Source organism: Haliotis cracherodii, unplaced genomic scaffold, assembly GCF_022045235.1.
Source record: "Haliotis cracherodii isolate W230 unplaced genomic scaffold, xgHalCrac1.p SCAF_7, whole genome shotgun sequence".
Classification (NCBI taxonomy): Eukaryota; Metazoa; Mollusca; class Gastropoda; order Lepetellida; family Haliotidae; genus Haliotis; species Haliotis cracherodii.
Genome location: NW_027266330.1, coordinates 61,002,754 through 61,020,755, shown reverse-complemented (window position 1 = coordinate 61,020,755; position 18,002 = coordinate 61,002,754). Strand labels below are relative to the sequence as shown.

Genomic DNA, 18,002 nt, shown 5'->3' with positions numbered 1-18,002 from the left:
CGCTCGGAAGTGTAAAGTAAGTAATACTCTTCACTGTTGTTTAGGATCCGTGAAGATCCTGGGTAGATTAGGTCGACTAACGGGATCGGGTGATCAGGCTCGCTGACTTGGTTGATGCATGTCATCGTGTCCCAATTGCGTGGATCGATGTTCATGATGTAAATCACTGGATTGTCTGGTCCAGACTCGATTATTTACAGATATTACGCGAGCGCGCGCGCTGTTGAACATGACTGTGCCGCGAGAGCGAGTACGCGCCTCCCGTTCAGAAAGGCGGGATATTACCTCACTGTACTCTCGCTCACCCTCCTGAAAACGCCTCTGGTGTCAACTTGTCACACCGACGTTTTACCATAATAGTCTTTTGAGCAACACGTGTGTTTCATCGTCATAACCAGCACGTGCAGAACATGCGTACACCTTCTCTACCTGAAGCAAACAAAATATGTTTGCCCAAATTCCGTGCACCGCCTTCTTGTCAAAAACGCGTTTTGTGAGTTGGTTCAACTTATCCTGGATCACCTGTAGGACTTATCTTGATCTGTGATTAAAGTCTCCGGACAGCTCTTCAGAGTGAGAACACTCCAGTTAAACTACCTCGCTAAGCACTATTTCATGGCTTGCAGTTGCTACAGTCTGTTGGCTTTACGACGCTTTGAGCTATAACGTGTCAGTTTTATATGGGAGAAATAAGGGGGGTTTGTGGACTTAAATAAAATATCAAGTTGTCACTTTAATCGAGCATCGGCTGAGGTGAGATGAAATGCGTTAATTGATGCTCAGGATTTGAATCACTGGATTGTCTGGTCCAGACCCAATTATATCAGACCGCCGTCATATAGCTGGAATATTGCTGAGTGCGGCGTTAAACAACACACAAACAAACACATTGTAGCGCTCAGTAATGGTCTGTAAATAATCGAGGCTGGACCAGACAATCCAGTGATTCAAATCCTGAGCATCAATTAACGCATTTCATCTCACCTCAGCCGATGCTCAGTCCAGTGATTGATATCATGAGCATCGATCCACGCAATTGGGATACGATGATACGCATCAATCAAGTCAGCGAGCCTGACCACATGATCCCACCTGCCTCTAACGATAACCATAGTCGCCTTTTACGGCAAGTTAGCATGGGTTGTTGACGACCTCTTCTGACCCGGGTCTTCACGGGTACCGCCGTCATATTGCTGACCCAGCCACCGACTCATTCACTCACTCACTCACCCAACCACCTACTCACCCACAAACCCACCCAGCCACCACCGCACTCACCCAGCCACCGACCCATTCACTTACCCAGTCATATATCCTCCCTTACCATATTAAAGGTCGATAAAGAAATTAGATGAAGTGGGGTTAAACATGACGTTGGAGATTGCACTATATGGCGATGTATATGCAGGTGTGTGTTTTGTTTGTTCAGTGGTCTATATATAATAACGTCCGGACCAGACAATCCAGTGATAGATATCATGAACATCGATCCACGCAATTGGGCCATGATGATATGCATCAACCAAGTCAGCGAGCCTGACCACCTGATCCCGTTAGTCGCCTCTTACGACAAGCATGGTCGCCTTTGCTGAAGACCTATTCTAACACGGATATTTACGGATAGTATGTGAGTGTGTGATTTTACAAGTCAGGACTAATGCCAGTTAGAGTTCTGCCACTGCGGTACCATGCCGCAGTTTAACATGGATACCCCACTCAGTCACAGTATACTGACTTGACCAGTTCAGCCCTTGTTATACACCCTTTATGTCGACCGCCAGGCAAGTGCAAGCTTTTAACGTCTTTTGGTATGACAAGACCGGCTCTATCCACAAGACCACGGAGACAGTCTCCACACATAAAGAACCAAAACGGAATGGACATACGCTGCATCTGTAGGAAACCGCATCTTCTCGGAGCAAGGGAATTAACTGACTAGAAAAGTCCAGTTTCCACCCTTGCCTAACTAGGAATTATGTATTATATTTTCGCTGGACTTACGAGTCTATGCACCGTCTAATCAAACTTGTGTAACGAAATCGACATCTGGTTCGTAAACTGCCGTGCAGACTTCGGTCGATTGCAGGATTTGCTAAACATGTGTACCATCATCTGAGCGTCAACATATATTTTTTTTCCTGATTGGTCTATAGAAGGGACATAGATGGGACATAACTCGTAATAACCACTGGTGGCGCTACGAACGAGCACAGAAATTCCAGCATAGTTCGACAAGGGTGGAAACTGGACTTTTACAGTCAGTAAACTCCCTTGCCTCGGGAAGATGAGGAAACCGCGGAACGTCATCCTCCCTGGCCCGTTACCATCGCTGATAATCGTCAACTTCGACAGTATTACACGTCCAAAAGAAACGCTCTGATCTTCAGGTGGATTTGGGAACTGTTCCTGCAGTCTTCCGATCTTTTTTCAGTTTTTTTTTAAAATTCTGATATAACAAACCAATACTTTATTGTCCAATTGTATGGGTTGCAGTGGGTCAGACAGGTAGCAGCATCAAGAAGTAGAAGATCCTCACGAACGTCCACACCCGTGAAGATCCGGGGTAGAATAGGTCATCAGCAACCCATGCTTGCCGTAAAAGGCGACTATGCTTGTCGTAAAAGGCGACTAACGGGATCAGGTGGTCAGACTCGCTGACTTGGTTGATGCATGTCCTCGATCCCAATTGCGTGGATCGATGCTCATGATGTCAATCACTGTATTGTCTGGTCCAGACTCGATTATTTACAAACCACCGTTATATAGCTGGAATATTGCTGAGTGCAGCGTTCAACAACAAACAAGCAAGCAACAATCAAGTCATCGAAGCCATACGCATAGCTAACCATACGGCCACTTTAATGTGTAAAGATGTATTGTCATGCACCCCACTGTCGCAGTTGAAGCAGCATATCTACATAATTATGCAAAAAAATATCTAAAGATCACCAAAGGGCTTACATTAGGCCAGTCTGTCCTGATTTCACAATAAGACCCCAACACCCCTTACTCACCTCCGTAACATGGATGACCTTGAACTCAATGACAATGGAAGATCCACACTAAAAATCAGATTTTCATTGTCGAGACCTTTTCTGGCATTTCCTTTGACTCTACAAATGTAGCATTCTTCATCTGAAACGTGGCAAGGTAGTAGAGGGAGGATCAGTTTATTTAGGGGAGGAGTCAATGATCATCTCGTGGAAGTTCAGGCCAATACGTACTTAGATGCAGGTATGCAGGTTAGGGACAAACTTCAGAATGCCCATATCAAGGAAAACATCGGGCTGAGTACAAAAGTAGACTTAAGAAAATACCCATGCTGTACCCATCCTTTCGCATTCTTTTGGTGGTGTTGTTTGGACGAAACAAGGAACTCAGGGTATAGACACCTTCACACGAAGAATCATGTCAGACTATATATCCCACCACCCTCGCTCTTCCGCCAAGCGCTTATATTTACCGATTATAATGGGAGGGCGTGGTTTCATTAACACACATTTATTTGTCTGATGATGCTCTTGTAAGCATGTCAAAACTCATAATGAAAACAAGGCATTCCAATGTTTTCGTAAACGAGCCAAATATCCGAGACATAATTTCAATGTCATTGTTGATTTTGTTGATGGTTCTCTACAGCTGGACGGTACAGAAATGAGAGTCAACCGGTACTCGGGAGGATGTGATGGTAGCGTGATTTAACTTTATGGCGCCTCACAGGCAGCTTGGCTTTTATACTCCCCAGGAAGCTGAGAATGAAAACGGAATGCACACTGATCCACAGACCGCAGAAATATTAATCTAGCACTATGATGGTTATCTGAAAAGAATTTGGCGCATCATAAATGGACTTACAGCGGTGGTTTAATGGCGTTTATTATGTCATATTCCCTGCAAGATGTACATGAAAGGAATGACGCATTCTGGAATAACATAAATCAACTGCTTATATTATGCGACAGATTTAACGTGGTACCTCCACACGGTCGATCACGTATAAATTAGGATCAACATTCACACAGCTACTTTTGTGAAACAAACCGGGTAAAATCCAACTCAATCACCCACTCTCGGATGGGCTTAAGTAAAAAAGTAAAAGGGAAAAAAACTTTTAGGCTCGGACCAGAAAATGCTCATTGTCGACAAGCACATCCAAGCTATCCACTCTTCCCATTACTGATAATCACTGATGTACAAGTACACCGGCGTCGGAAACCCGAAGACAACGTGGATGATGGCGTATACCAAAGGAAAACGCTGGTGAACGTGTGCTGTCCCTTGTGTCATACTTAGGTCCAGGGCTTCTTGATTCTGGTATGTAAGATGGCCCTTGGCGTGCTGTAATAGAGTGGATAGGTCCGTCACACTTGTAGTATGCATATTCCGGGTACAACTTCCTTGTTTGAAGCTTAACCCGGAATTCAGGTTTGAGTTTCTTCTCCGTCAGAGCTTGTGCATTGTGTGTGCTCTGATAGACGCTTTCTTTTCGGTCTCTCTCCTGATTTGCTTCTTTTCTTCCCTCTCTCCGTCTGGCAACTGTGTCAACGGGGAGAGGTGATACTTTTCCGACGTCGTTGTCGTTGATCAGGTCTTCTCCGTCCACAAGCATGACCTGGCTCCTGGCATGGCCTCGTCCACAGAGAGGCACTCCAATGCTTCTAGGAGGATAGATGCTGTAGCAAGGGCCTGGGTTGTCATTGAGGACGGTGATTGGCCACCTCTTCTGTCCTGACGATCTCTGCGTTCCCTTAGGGTCGGGGTAGTCATAGTCGGGAAGGAGACCCTCCTTCTCCAGGCGTCTCTTCTCTACCAGGCCAGCTTCCTTCATCTTCCTGATGGCTGTTCTCCTGGCTTTTGGAGTTGCGCTCGACCATTCCCTGTAGTTCATCTGTTACAGGGGAAAAACGCAAGAATGATTATTATCACTGAAACAGGAGTTTGTATACGGTTATAAAAGGTGAGGTGAGGTGAGGTGAAATGGGGTTTAACGTCGCGTCCAAGATTATTGCACTTATATAGCGACGTGCATGTATGTGTGTGTGTTTGTGTGGCTACTTGTACTAGTCCGGACTGATGTCGATTTATAATGCTAGCTCACTGAGATACCATGCCTCAGTGTAACATGAATACCCCATTAAGACACAGCATACTGGCCGAGCGCTAGACAGGGTAACAACAAGTACCATCTTTTAACGTCTTTTGGTATGACGCGGTCGGGGATCGAACCCCGGACATTCCACTCTCCGGGCGGACACTCTACCACTAGACCACGGAGGCAGTGGATATAAAAGAAGGTACATGTATACATAGTTCACGCAGATAAAGCCTAGTGGGTAAAGCGTTCACTCGTCACGTCGAAGGCCCCACTTGGGTATAATGTGTGAAGCCCATTTCTGGTGTCCCCCGCCGTGATACTGCTGGTCTATTGCTAAAACGGTGTAAAACCTCACTCACTCGCTCACTGAATATACCAGTGGTCACATAATCAACAAGTCGCAACGCTTACATGTGTGTGAAGATCCGTGGTAGATATGGTCTTCTGCAACCCATGCTTGCCGTGAGAGGCGACTAACGGGATCGGGTTGTGAGTCCAGTCGACTTGATTGATGCATGTCATCGTATCTCATTGCGTAGATCGATGCTCATGATGTCAATCACTGGATTGTCTGGTCCAGATTCGATTATTTAGAGACCGCCGTCATATAACTGGAACATTGCTGAATACGGCGTAAAACAACAAACAAACAAACAAGCATTTGTGCAACTGAATTGACCGCTGATGTCAGTTACACTGCTTAAACACTGTCTCCTTCATGCATAAAATGATTGTATCTGGCAATATTAAAAACGTTAATGCTTTAAATCAGTGTCATGGCATATTAAGAGAACAAAGAGATTTGACTGAAAACTTTGCACGTGGGTACAATGTGTGAAGCCCATTTCTGGTGTCCCATGCTGTGATATTGCTGGAATATTGATAAAAGCGGAGTAAAACCAAACTCATTCACTCACTACAAACTTTGCTCTTCCTTACTCTGTTATAGTACTTTTCTGTTCTATCATTTGATTCTCCCTGTTATTCCTCAATTTGAAAACTGATAACTTGTCTTCATTGAATAATATTAAGTATAAACCAGACAATACCGAAATATATTTTTGCTATTCGCCCGTCCGGTTGATATATTTACTTAACGGCGAATAAGTGCCTGGTTGGATGAAATGGTTGTGGTTGGTTGGTTTGTTGTTTTACGCCGCACTCAGCAATATTCCAGCTATATGACGGTGGTCTGTAGATAATCGAGTCTGGACCAGACAATCCAGTGATTGGTATCATGAGCATCGATCTACGCAATTGGGATCGAGGACATGCATCAACCAAGTCTGCGAGCCTGGAGATGGTTATAAGACCAACAAAGGCCCTTCTAGTGCTTGACAGTCAGCTTGAGTTGTATTCTCCCCAGGAAGCTGAGAATGAAAGATACTGACTGCAATACGTCTTGGAAATGCATAATTGTTGTGTGAAGTGGCTCAGTATAACTAACTTCCCCAATACGCTGTCGCCCGGAAGGCCACGAACCTTTTAAACTAGATCGTTTTTGTTTGTTAACTTTGTTTGTTGTTTAACGCCACACTCAGCAATTTTCCAGTAATGTGACGGCGGTCTGTAAATAATCGAGTCTGGACCAAACAATCTAGTGATTGACATCGTTAGCATCGATCTAAGTGGGATACAATGACATGCATCAACCATTTCAGCTAACCTGACTACCCTATCCCGTTAATCGCCTCTTACGACAAGCATATTCGCCTTTTACGGCAGGCATGGGTTGGTGAAGACCTATTCTACCCCGGATCTTCACAGGTCAGATCGGTAGTGTACGTGTATTGGCATGATCCTGGCAGGTGCCTATACATCTATAATCCATCCACCCTGTATCACTGGAGACACATGTACGTCATGATCAGACTATATTACCTTTTCAAGCTTTGCCACGCAAGGTCTGTCGGCTCACTCCACCATGTGACGTCATCAGCGCTGTCACATTCCTGAAGTTGAAGCGTCCATGGCGACGACTGTGTACACAACCACACAGGTAGCGACTTCACGGCCGTGGTGTGCGCAATCAATAAGGTGACCCCATTGTTGCCCTTACGCAACTCCGGGAATTTGCAGTAACTTATCTGTTTGCCGGTGTGACCGAGTGCGACATTCGTCACCACTCGTCCCTTTCCGTAACCTGTCGATGAATGTGAAAATACGACAAACCAATCAGAATGCGCGTATGACTTGAAGTACTTCGGCCAAATAATCCCTCAGGAATCATTTTTGATTTGACATATGTCTTGCCTTAAAAAAATAAACCCAAGATACAGTCAAAAGTGTTCTATCATACTATATAATACTGTAAGTTTCAAAGTGTTTCAATAGTATATTCAATGTATACGATATGTGAGGGAACTATGCGTTAATCATTACGCAACGAGTTGACAATTCTTTTAGCTATGCCCGTTTGCGCTTAGACGGAACCCAGTCGCACACGTGGTCACGAGAGGAGCAGGAATCGCTATTCAGCTTGTCACGGTATAAAAATACGAAATTGGTCACGATTCATCTTCCCGAGACAAGAGAGTTAACTGACTTTAAAAGTCAACACGTCTGAGTGTGTTGCCGTGGACAGTTGGCTCAACATAATGCTGAGTGTAGCCTGAAGCAGTACGCGTGTAAAGGGAAGTAACTGTTTTTAGTATTGCAGTATTTCACTGTCGGGGTGGTTGGTTGGTTGGTTGGTTTGTAGATTAACGCCGCACTCAGCAATATTCCAGCTATATGACGGCGGTCTGTAAATAATCGAGTCTGGACCAGACAATCCAGTGATTGACATCATGAGCATCGATCCACGCAATTGGGATCGATGACATGCATCAACCAAGTCAGCGAGCCTGACCACCCGATCCCGTTAGTCGCCTCTTACGACAAGCATAGTCACCTTTTATGGCCAGCATGGGTTGCTGAAGACCAATTCTACTCCGGAATCTTCACGGGTACTGTCGGGGTGGTGTATTCGAGGCGTGGAATATTGAGTATTTTGTTTTTTCTAAAATGTCAATAAACAACAAAACGTGCGGCAGACTTGATGATGCGATGGTGTCTGAGAACCAAGACATTTATTTCGCTTTATATTAAAAAATATGGAGTATAACCATCTCGCATTATTTTGTTTGTTTGTATGTGTAATGTGTTGTGCATGTGTGTAAATGGTGTGGGCGTCATGTTGGTGTATATGTGTCAGTGTCTGGAAGGGAATACAGATGTACACGTGATTTTGGTTTGGTTTGTTTTTCAACGCCTCACTAAGCAATATTCCAGCTATACGACGGCGGTCTGTAAATAATCGAGTCTGGACCAGAAACTCCAGTGATTAATACCATGGGCATCGATCTACGCAATTCGGATCGATAACATGCATCAACCAAAATCAGCGAGTCTGACCACCTAATCCCGTTAGTCGCCTCCTACCAAAGCATAGTTGCCATTTACGGCAAGCATTTGTATCCTGATAATTAAATTCGACAACGAAGACATGTGTTATCGAGTTACAGTTTAATACAAAAACCAATTCTATATATCAAAGCACACATAAATGATAAGATTCATAAACATTTCCGGCGTAGGAATACACACTGTGGGATATGAATGTTGCAGGAGAAGTGTATGACGAGAAATCACGAGCTGCGGGTGTGTGTTGAGGTGACATTTATTCCATCGGACATGGTAAAGTGACTGAATCAATGAGTGAGTCAGTCTATCAATCTATCACCACTGTGGTTGACAATAGGGTGTGTCTACAAACCCACATCATGAATATAGGATAATGGCATTGCTGAAGAGAATAGGTCTTCAGCAACCCTTGCCTGTCGTGAGAGGCGACTATGCTTGTTGTAATCGAGTGAGTGAGTGAGTGAGTTGGTTTTAACGCTGCTTTAAACAATATTCCAGTTATATCTCGGAGTCTCAGCTTTATGTGGGAGGAAAGCCCAAAGTAAAACATTTCCCAGACATTTACCACTTCGTTGAAACCCACGAGCAAGGGTATGGTGCTGACTAACCATAGAAAAATAATCATGTCGAGCCGGGATTCGAACCCACAACCACGCAACTCTGCACAGCGAATCGCGGCGCCCTAGACGACGGGGCCACCCGCGCCCCCTTTTTGTAAGAGGCGACTAACGGGATCCGATGGTCAGGGTTGCTGACTTAGTTGATTCATGTCGTCGTTTCCCAATTGCATAGACAGATGCTTATGATGTCAATCACTGGATGATCTGGTCCAGACTCGATTATTTACAGACCGCCGTCATATAGTTGGAATATTGCTAAGTGCGGCGTTAAACAACAAACAAACAAACAAATCCATGTTGTGCCTGTGCAGATTTTATAAGCAGCGTCACTAAAAGTGTGCAAATGCAAAGCAACAGGAATAAAATAACCCTTCCACCCTTAAATAAAATGGACCAACCGCTTGGACTCTTTAACCCAAGCACATACGAGGGGCGTTCAATAAGTTTTGCAACTTGGGTATTTGTGTTTACACAAACAATGTCAACTTGTGGCAGGTGTGACACTAGTCATAACATCAGGTTGACACGTGTCATAACAAGTTACAGACACAACAGTAAGTTAGATGTAATGGCTTCATTCACCTAAGGGTGGTCACAATCATGGATTCTCTCAAACATGAACAACGCGCCGTAATAAAGTTCCTTACCAAGGAGGGATGCAAAGGAAAAGAAATCCATGATCGCAGGTGTAAAGTGATGGGTAAGGATGCTCCTGACTATTCCTCAGTTTGCCCTTGGTCTCTACAGTTTAAAAGGGGTAGGGAGTCCATAGACGATGTCCCATGGTCAGGCAGGCCTTCAGATGCCACCCACCCAGAAACCATTGCTGCTATAGAAAGAAGAATTTTGTCTGACAGACGAGTGAAAGTATCTGAACTTTCTAGGGAATTCCAAATATCAGTCGGAACTGTTGTAACCATTATTCATGACAGTATTATGCTAATGTAATGAAAGAATTGCGAAAATCTATTTGACAGAAACGCCGTTGGATGTTAACACGTGGTATTCTACTTTTGCATTACAACGCTCCGGTTCACAAGTCGAGAATTGCACAGTGACATATATCCTGTTCCGGCAAATGAAATCTGCCCTACGTGGAAGACGCTTCCAGAATGACGAGGACATAAAGGCGTGGTAAGAGGGCCAATCTGCGGATTTCTATAAAAGTGGTATTAAAAGCTTGAGGGACAAATGGAATAAGTGTATTGAGGTGAATGCAGATTATATTGAAAAATGAAAGTTCAAAAGATATTCTGCGACTTGGTCTTATACTGAATTTGCAAAACTTATTGAACGCCCCACATCTTATGCTACAACTAATAATGATAAAAACTACTTGAAATAGAAAGCTAAAACAATATCCCTGAAGACTGTATATACAATATCCTGTTGCATGAATCAGGTTATTGTTTAATTGCACATAACTTGACACGCCCACAAAGTCAGCAGCCAATCAACGGATTGACAAACCCAAGCACATACATGTTATGCTACAACTTATAAAGATAAAACCTACTTGAAACGAAAAAGCTAAAAGTATGTTCCTGCAAACTGTTATCAGGACCTGTCAAGGCAAGAGGCGAGAAGAAGAACTGTCAGAATGAACATAATGAACCGAACCCAATATGTCGGGGAGAAGGCGGCTGTTTCAAATGACATGGTCATTAGACGCCAGATTCCAACACTAGTTCCCTGAGAACTGAAGACACAGCTGGAAAAATGCGATTTAGACATGTATTTTATAAAACCCAAGCGAGCGAAAAAAACACAGTTGAGCGAGCCGGCACCTTTGCTGTTTCATTCCTTCTCGGCCTTCAGTCTCGAAGGATGGTATGAATGTTCACGAAGGCGGTTCTCATATCTTCGATTTCCCCACCATACACGGTTGTAAGGGAGACAACTCCTCAGGCCCTCTTGACTGACGTAGGCAGTTCATGTCCCTGATTTGTAAGCGTCCTCAGCCCAGGCCCATCAAGGTTCACTGCACTCTACAAGTTCAACACACAATAAATATCAATAAAATCATATTTTTTCTCAAATTACTTGTTACTTTATAAATATATGCATTGTAAACTGCGAGGTTGAATTTGCTTGTCAATTGTTTTTTCAGTGTTTTTTTGTTGTAATTATTGACTGATTATATAATTTGTAGTGTTCTTTCAATAGCCAAGAGACAACCTGCCAACTTCCCACTTCGTTTATTCATCAGACGACAAGTGACAATCGGTTGCCAAACCCGAGCACGTATTGCACGTGCGTTACGTAACAATGTTTTCCGAACTACTGATAACATTACATGAACGACTTCCCCCCCCCCCCCCCCCCCCACACACACACACACACACTTACAAATATACCAAAGAACGTATCATGAAATAATATAACGATCTTACTGTCGTTATAAATGCAAAGTATCCAAATCAATGTTTATCGTAGAAACACAAATGTCACACTGACTTAAAATAGGGTCAGTAGGTCAGTACCTCAATCCACTGTCAACACACGAATACACTTAATGTGACACTAACAGTTCAACAAGACAGTCTATCTGGTTTCTTCCTCTCCCTAACAGGATATCTTTGAGTCTCTGTTTCTGTCATAGGTACAATTTCAGTCTCTGGGGGCCTTGTCACAGGTGGAACACTCTCCACTTCGATATCCCCAGGAAATGCCCCCTTGGTACTTTCAACTGGAGTCTTCTCTACCCCAGACATAGGCGCACTTTCAGACCTATCAGTGATTGTTATGTCCTCAGTAGTGAGTGTTACTCATAGATCAGGCATACCTGGCATAGTTATTAGCTGATCAACATGGCGCTTCCACTCAAAGTTCTCTACCTGAACCTTATAAGTCACAGGACCTAACGCTCTTAGTACAACCCCCTTGAGCCATAGTCCGGTACGACCCTTGTAGTCCCTCACCAAGACTGGGTCGCCAACTTTGAAACGCCTCACTACATCCACTTTCGGAGACAATTTTCTTTGAACTGAAGAAGCAAGTCGAGTCGAGTACGAATATGCGAATATGCCTCCCCATGAACAGTTCTGCAGGGGTCGTTTTCGTTGTACTGTGAGGTATGGTTCAGTCAGCCTCAACATTAGAACTTGGGTGGTATGGCGAGGTTAGAATATGTTAAATTTGGTCCATTATCAGAGATTAGCTGATCGGGAAGGTCATAAAAAGAAAAGCGCTTTCTCAAAACATTTATGGTACCTATTGTTGTTGTTGGTTTCATCTGAACTACTTCAGGTCATTTGGACATAGCATCCACCACAATTAAAAAGTTCTCACCCATGAAGGGGCCAGCAAAGTCAACGTGAATCCGTTGATGAGGACGGGAAGGCCAAATCCAGGGATTCTGTCTGGTTGAAGGCAGGACCGGTTGTACGTTTTGACAAGAAGCACAGTTTTTAACTAGCTGCTCAGCTTTGTTCCTTTCTGCAGAAGTATATTTAATGGTGCACACACTGTGGACATGTCTGGTATAAACTTCCGGTAATAGTTCACACAACCCAAACAGGACTGTACATGTAGTTCTGTCAGATTTGTTGGTCGCGGTGCATTCCGGATTGCTTCAATCTTGGATTCCGTCGGATGAATACATTGACTGTCCACCCTGAAACCAAATATACTCCAAAAATGGTTGAAGGAAAGTACACCTCGACTTGTTCAGTTTGATGCCATAAGAATCCAAACGTTCAAACACATTACTATCATCTGTACTAGTGACATGCAGGTCATCTATGAAATCGCCAGTTGCTGGCAGACCCTGTAACACCTGGTCCATGACATTCTGGAATACAGCTGGGCTGATGCGACCCCAAAGGGTAATCGTGTATAACATTAAAGGTCCTTATGGGTGTTCTTAGTCACATATTGATTCCTCATCAAGTAACATTTGTTGATAGGCTTGTGATTAGGTGAATTTCGTCCCACCATTCAGTTGGTTGAGCAAATCTTCTGGCACAGGCAAAGGATACTGAAACACCTCCAAGTCTCTGTTCACTGTCAGCATATAATCCCCACATAGGCTCACAGCGCCTGAAGGTTTGAGTATCGGTACAATGGGAGCAGCCCATTCAGAATATTCCATTTTCTTAATGACCCCAATCTTCTCTAGTCTGTCCAGATCCTCAGCTACTTTATCCTGTAGTGCATATGGAACAGATCTTGGTTTATAGAACTTTGGTTTTGCTCAGGGTTTTACAGACAGATGAAGCTTCCTAAAATGCCATCAAATAGGGCTCAATACTTTGATAACAATTTTTCCAAGTCCTTCTGGGAATTGTGAACTCGCACGGTATTGATTCTGCCAATGGAATACCAGTCAAGCTGTATCTGAAATAGCCAATTTCTGCCTAGGAACTCCAGCATAGTAGGCTCAAACGACTCTCCCTAAATTTGACTCTAGAGTCATATGGGCTTAGGCTGTCATGACTCCCCCAGCCAGACTCAAACACTCCTTGCTCAGGTGACGCCCCTACTGGTCCAAAAATCCCCTTGTTTTGAAATAAAATGATTACAGAAAAGATGAAACATTTCTTGTATTATAAAGGTTTTCCACCCCTCTTCCTCATTTTCTATTCCGAAATGTCAGGTTAAGAACGATCCCCAATATTGTGTGTCCGATGTTTTAGTACCAGTTATTTTATTACAGTTTTATATTTCACTTTATTTGGATAAACTCAAGGTGCCTCTCTTAAATCACTATACTTTTCTTAACCTATAATTGATTTTCAGAATACTCCCTGTGTCCTACATCCAATTCTTGAGTATCAGGCTCAAACTACTCCCCCTATTCTATATCCGATTCTTTAATATCAGGCTCAAACTACTCCCCCTATTCTATATCCAATTCTTTAATATCAGGCTCAAACTACTCCCCCTATTCTATATCCAATTCTCAAGGCTCAAACTACTCCCAGTTCCTGTCACCACATATACTGGTAAAGTGATAGACTGCTCATTATAGTCAACATCCACCTATATTTTTCCCCAAACAGGCAACTTTTCTGCAGTATAAGTCTCCGGGTAAGGCAGGTTGGTGGTTTTCAGCGGAATATGCCTAAATTCTCTCTTGTACTGCTCCTCCAAAATCAAAGTTACTCCAGCTCCAGTGCCCAACTCCAATGAAATGTTTGTCCCTTCAATACACATAGGAATGTAGATCACCTGCAACATATTTTACAGTGAATAAAGTATTACTCAATGTGTCCTCATAAGAGTCTGTATCTTCATCACTGCCTTCAGGTATATCATGTTCCACTGTTGTATCCATATACCTGACTTGGGATGATTTTTTTCTTAAGTTTTTCTGGTTTATAGGCCTTCTTCTCCTGTGATTTCTCATGGCACCTCCTGCTAATGTGTCCTTGCTTCTGACAGATATGACATATGCTTTTCTCGCAAAAGAGAGTTTTCGGTTTTTCTTTCCACAGTGCAAACATTCACGGTTATCGGAGACAGAGCGTTGTTTTCGCTGATAAAATTTGAATCTTTCAGCGATAACTAATGGTTTTGGTATTCACATGTTTTTTACCGACATCAACCAATTCTGCATATGACTTGTCAGCGGGTTTTGCCAGTGAGACTAAAGTCCTCATGAGAGAGAGTAGGTTTCCTTACCTACTATGGTAAGCAATATCCCTTTCCTTTTCCCAGCATCTTCAACATCCTTAGCGACGAAATACTGATCAAATCTTTCAATGTACTTAATCCAGTCTGCATTTTCAGACACTGAAAATTCCTCCATTCGACCACATGTCGAGGACGCCATTTTTAACAGCACCTCGTCGCCAAAATTGTAGTGTTCTTTCAATGGCCAAGAGACTACCTGCCAACTTCCCACTTGGTTTATTCATCAGACAAGTGACAGTCGGTAGCCAAGCCCGAGCACGTATTGCAATTGCGTTGCGTAACAATGTTTTCCGAACCGCTAATAATACTACATGAACGACTGTGGAATGTTTACTCGGTGTCAAATGTCAGTCAATCAACCACCACCACAGTCTTAAATTTTACTCCATCAAAGTCTTTCAGTCATTAGAAAATATTTTCCATATTTGAATTTTTCAGTATTGAAACATGATGTAATTGATTAGGTGAGTCTTAATATAATCTGTTATACCTCAGTAAAGAGTCTTTCAATTTAATTGTTCATATCACGTGACACATATTATAATGCTGGAGTAACGATAGAAAACTGACTCAGAAATGTATGGTCAAAGCACGTGAATGACCTCAGATATTGACCAGTCATGTGATCAACATTGACTTCATTTTGTAGAAAACAACATGACATCTGCGAGTTGCAATGTATGGTTCGCCATTCTTTCGGGAATTAATTTAAACTGAATTGAAATTGTTCTACGCAGAAGGCCTTTTGGATATCAACTGTGCACATGAAGTAGACCTTTTCCATACCAACTGTGCACACGAATTAGACCTTTCGGATTCCTACTATGCACACATGGCAGAATTTTTGGATATCAAATGTCCACAGGAATTAGACCTTTTGGATTCCAACTGTGCACACGAAGTAGACCTTTTGGATACCAACTGTGCAGACCTTTTGGATTCCAACTGTGCACACGAAGTAGACCTTTTGGATTCCAACTATGCACACGAAGTAGACCTTTTGGATACCAACTGTGCACACGAAGTAGACCTTTTAGATTCCAACTATGCACACGAAGTAGACCTTTTGGAGTCCAACTATGCACACGAAGTAGACCTTTTGACACCAACTGTGCACACAAAATAGACCTTTTGGATACCAACTGTGCACATGAAGTAGACCTTTTGGATTCCAACTGTGCACACGAAGTAGACCTTTTGGATTCCAACTGTGCACACGAAGTAGACCTTTTGGATTCCAACTATGCACACGAAGTAGACCTTTTGACACCAACTGTGCACACGAAATAGACCTTTTGGATACCAACTGTGCACATGAAGTAGACCTTTTGGATACCAATTGTGCACATGAAGTAGACCTTTTGGATACCAACTGTAAATACTAAATGTAATTAGTAAATACTAAATGATGGGGCAGCAAACCAATGTGAAAATATTAATGTAAGTTGGGATATATGTGTATATATTTCATCTATAATTGAGGTACAAAACAATGGATGTTGAAGCTAAAGCATCTATATCTCCACTTCTTCCACCTCCCGTACCAAGATTGAAATCAACAATTAACAGTTTTATTAATGGACACTCAATTAGGCATCAACACGCTCCTTTTAATTAAACGATAAAATGATGTGGACGAAAGGTTAGGAACCGAACTAGGAAGTATGTATAGAACACCCTTATCAGTTTGCATGCACTGATGTACTTTCTATGCTTCCAGGATAAACTTTGAACCAAATGCATAAACAAGCAGCATAATTCAGCAGCAAGGACATCAAAGTGACTAGGTATTCACTGTGGACGAAAAGGGACAAAATTGGCTATCGTGCTGTGATGGAGCTTGAAAAATTGAACCGCTTGCCACAACATGGCGTCAACTCTGGGGGATGATGCTCCTTCCTTCGTCCATGTTTACATGTTGGCAGTGGAGTTCAAAGAGGGAAGAGAGCGCCTCGAAGATGGTCCAAGTTTACTAAAACAGATCCGAGTATATCATGAGCATGTGATTGAATCACTATAAAGTCTTGATGATATCAGGTGCCCCACTGGTTGGGTTCATCTCAACCAAATCAGCATGAAAACAATATATATATATATAATTAGTGGTGTAACGATACGGCGATACAGTATTGTATCCCGATGCACACCCCACGATACGATGCATCGATTTGGAAAGCATGTATCGCGATACATACGATATTTTCATAACACAGTTTTACTTACTTTTAAACATGAAATACGTTTCAAAGGAATGTCCAGTGAATGAAAACCAGACAATCCGAACGTGCCACCTGCCACGTGCTTGACTATAAATAGCCTATCAGCGCCATCTGTAAACACTGACGAGAGTTTCTGTTCACTTTTCCGAAACGAAATTACGAAATACATTTATAATTTTCTTTCTTTTTGATACATTACTATGAAAGTGGTCCTAAAATGTTAAATAGTTAGTAGATCTAGAAAAAAATAGTTTGATTAGTATTACGTTTACCCACAATGCACTTCATATCAAGTTAACAAAGAACATGGCCGCCAATGAAGAGCAGACGAAACTGCTAGATCCACCGGCAGTATATCGGGCTGCTGTGTGGAAACATTTTGGTTTTGAAGCAACGTATGACAGCAGAGGTGTAGCAACTCCCGATAAATCAAAAGTAATATGCAAACATTGTAGAAAGAATAGTGGTGAAGTATTCTGGCAATACCACAAACTTGACGACGCACATGCAACGGCGTCACCCGGATGTTCATCTCGCAAAATCCCAGTCTGGAAGAAGTCAGACAACCTAAGCTGAACTTTGACAATAAGTTGAAATTTACAACTGCTGAAATTTATAACCCGATCTATTGCCGAATTTATTGTGAAAGACCTCCGACCTTTTTCAGTTGCTGAAAACGAAGGTTTCAAGCGAATGATTTACCAGTTGGAACCCAGATACAAAATTCCGTCAAGACCCTACTTTTGTGTGTGTGTGTGTGTGTGTGTGTGTGTGTATGTATCAATCAAATGGAGAATATATATATATATATACTTTGTGTGATATGTGTTGTATTGTACTGTTTTAGTCAGAAATGAGTATTTGATTTGTGTGCTTTAAATTTTATAATGTAACTTGATTTTAGTGTTTCAAATCTGTTTTACAGAGCGTATCTATCAAATTAAATAAAAGTGTAAATAAAGAAAACCGTAAAACACAAGATTTGTTTTATTGGAAGAGATGTGAGAAAACAATCTGGAGACGCCT

General features: G+C 42.5%; 1 protein-coding gene across 1 annotated transcript; it reads right to left on the bottom strand.

The window, feature by feature from the left end:
- Nucleotides 1-4,050: 4,050 nt before the first annotated feature.
- Nucleotides 4,051-6,988, bottom strand: LOC139449118 (uncharacterized). Its single transcript, XM_071230601.1, has 2 exons — nucleotides 6,977-6,988; nucleotides 4,051-4,888 (listed from the first exon to the last, which is right to left on the bottom strand). The coding sequence occupies exon 2, from the start codon at nucleotides 4,886-4,888 to the stop codon at nucleotides 4,184-4,186; it is 705 nt and encodes a 234-aa protein (XP_071086702.1). The 5' UTR covers nucleotides 6,977-6,988; the 3' UTR covers nucleotides 4,051-4,183.
- Nucleotides 6,989-18,002: the final 11,014 nt, after the last annotated feature.

Bases quoted from the DNA above. Each gene is read 5' to 3' on its own strand.
- LOC139449118 (XM_071230601.1), bottom strand. From the start codon at position 4,888: ATGAACTACAGGGAATGGTCGAGCGCAACTCCAAAAGCCAGGAGAACA.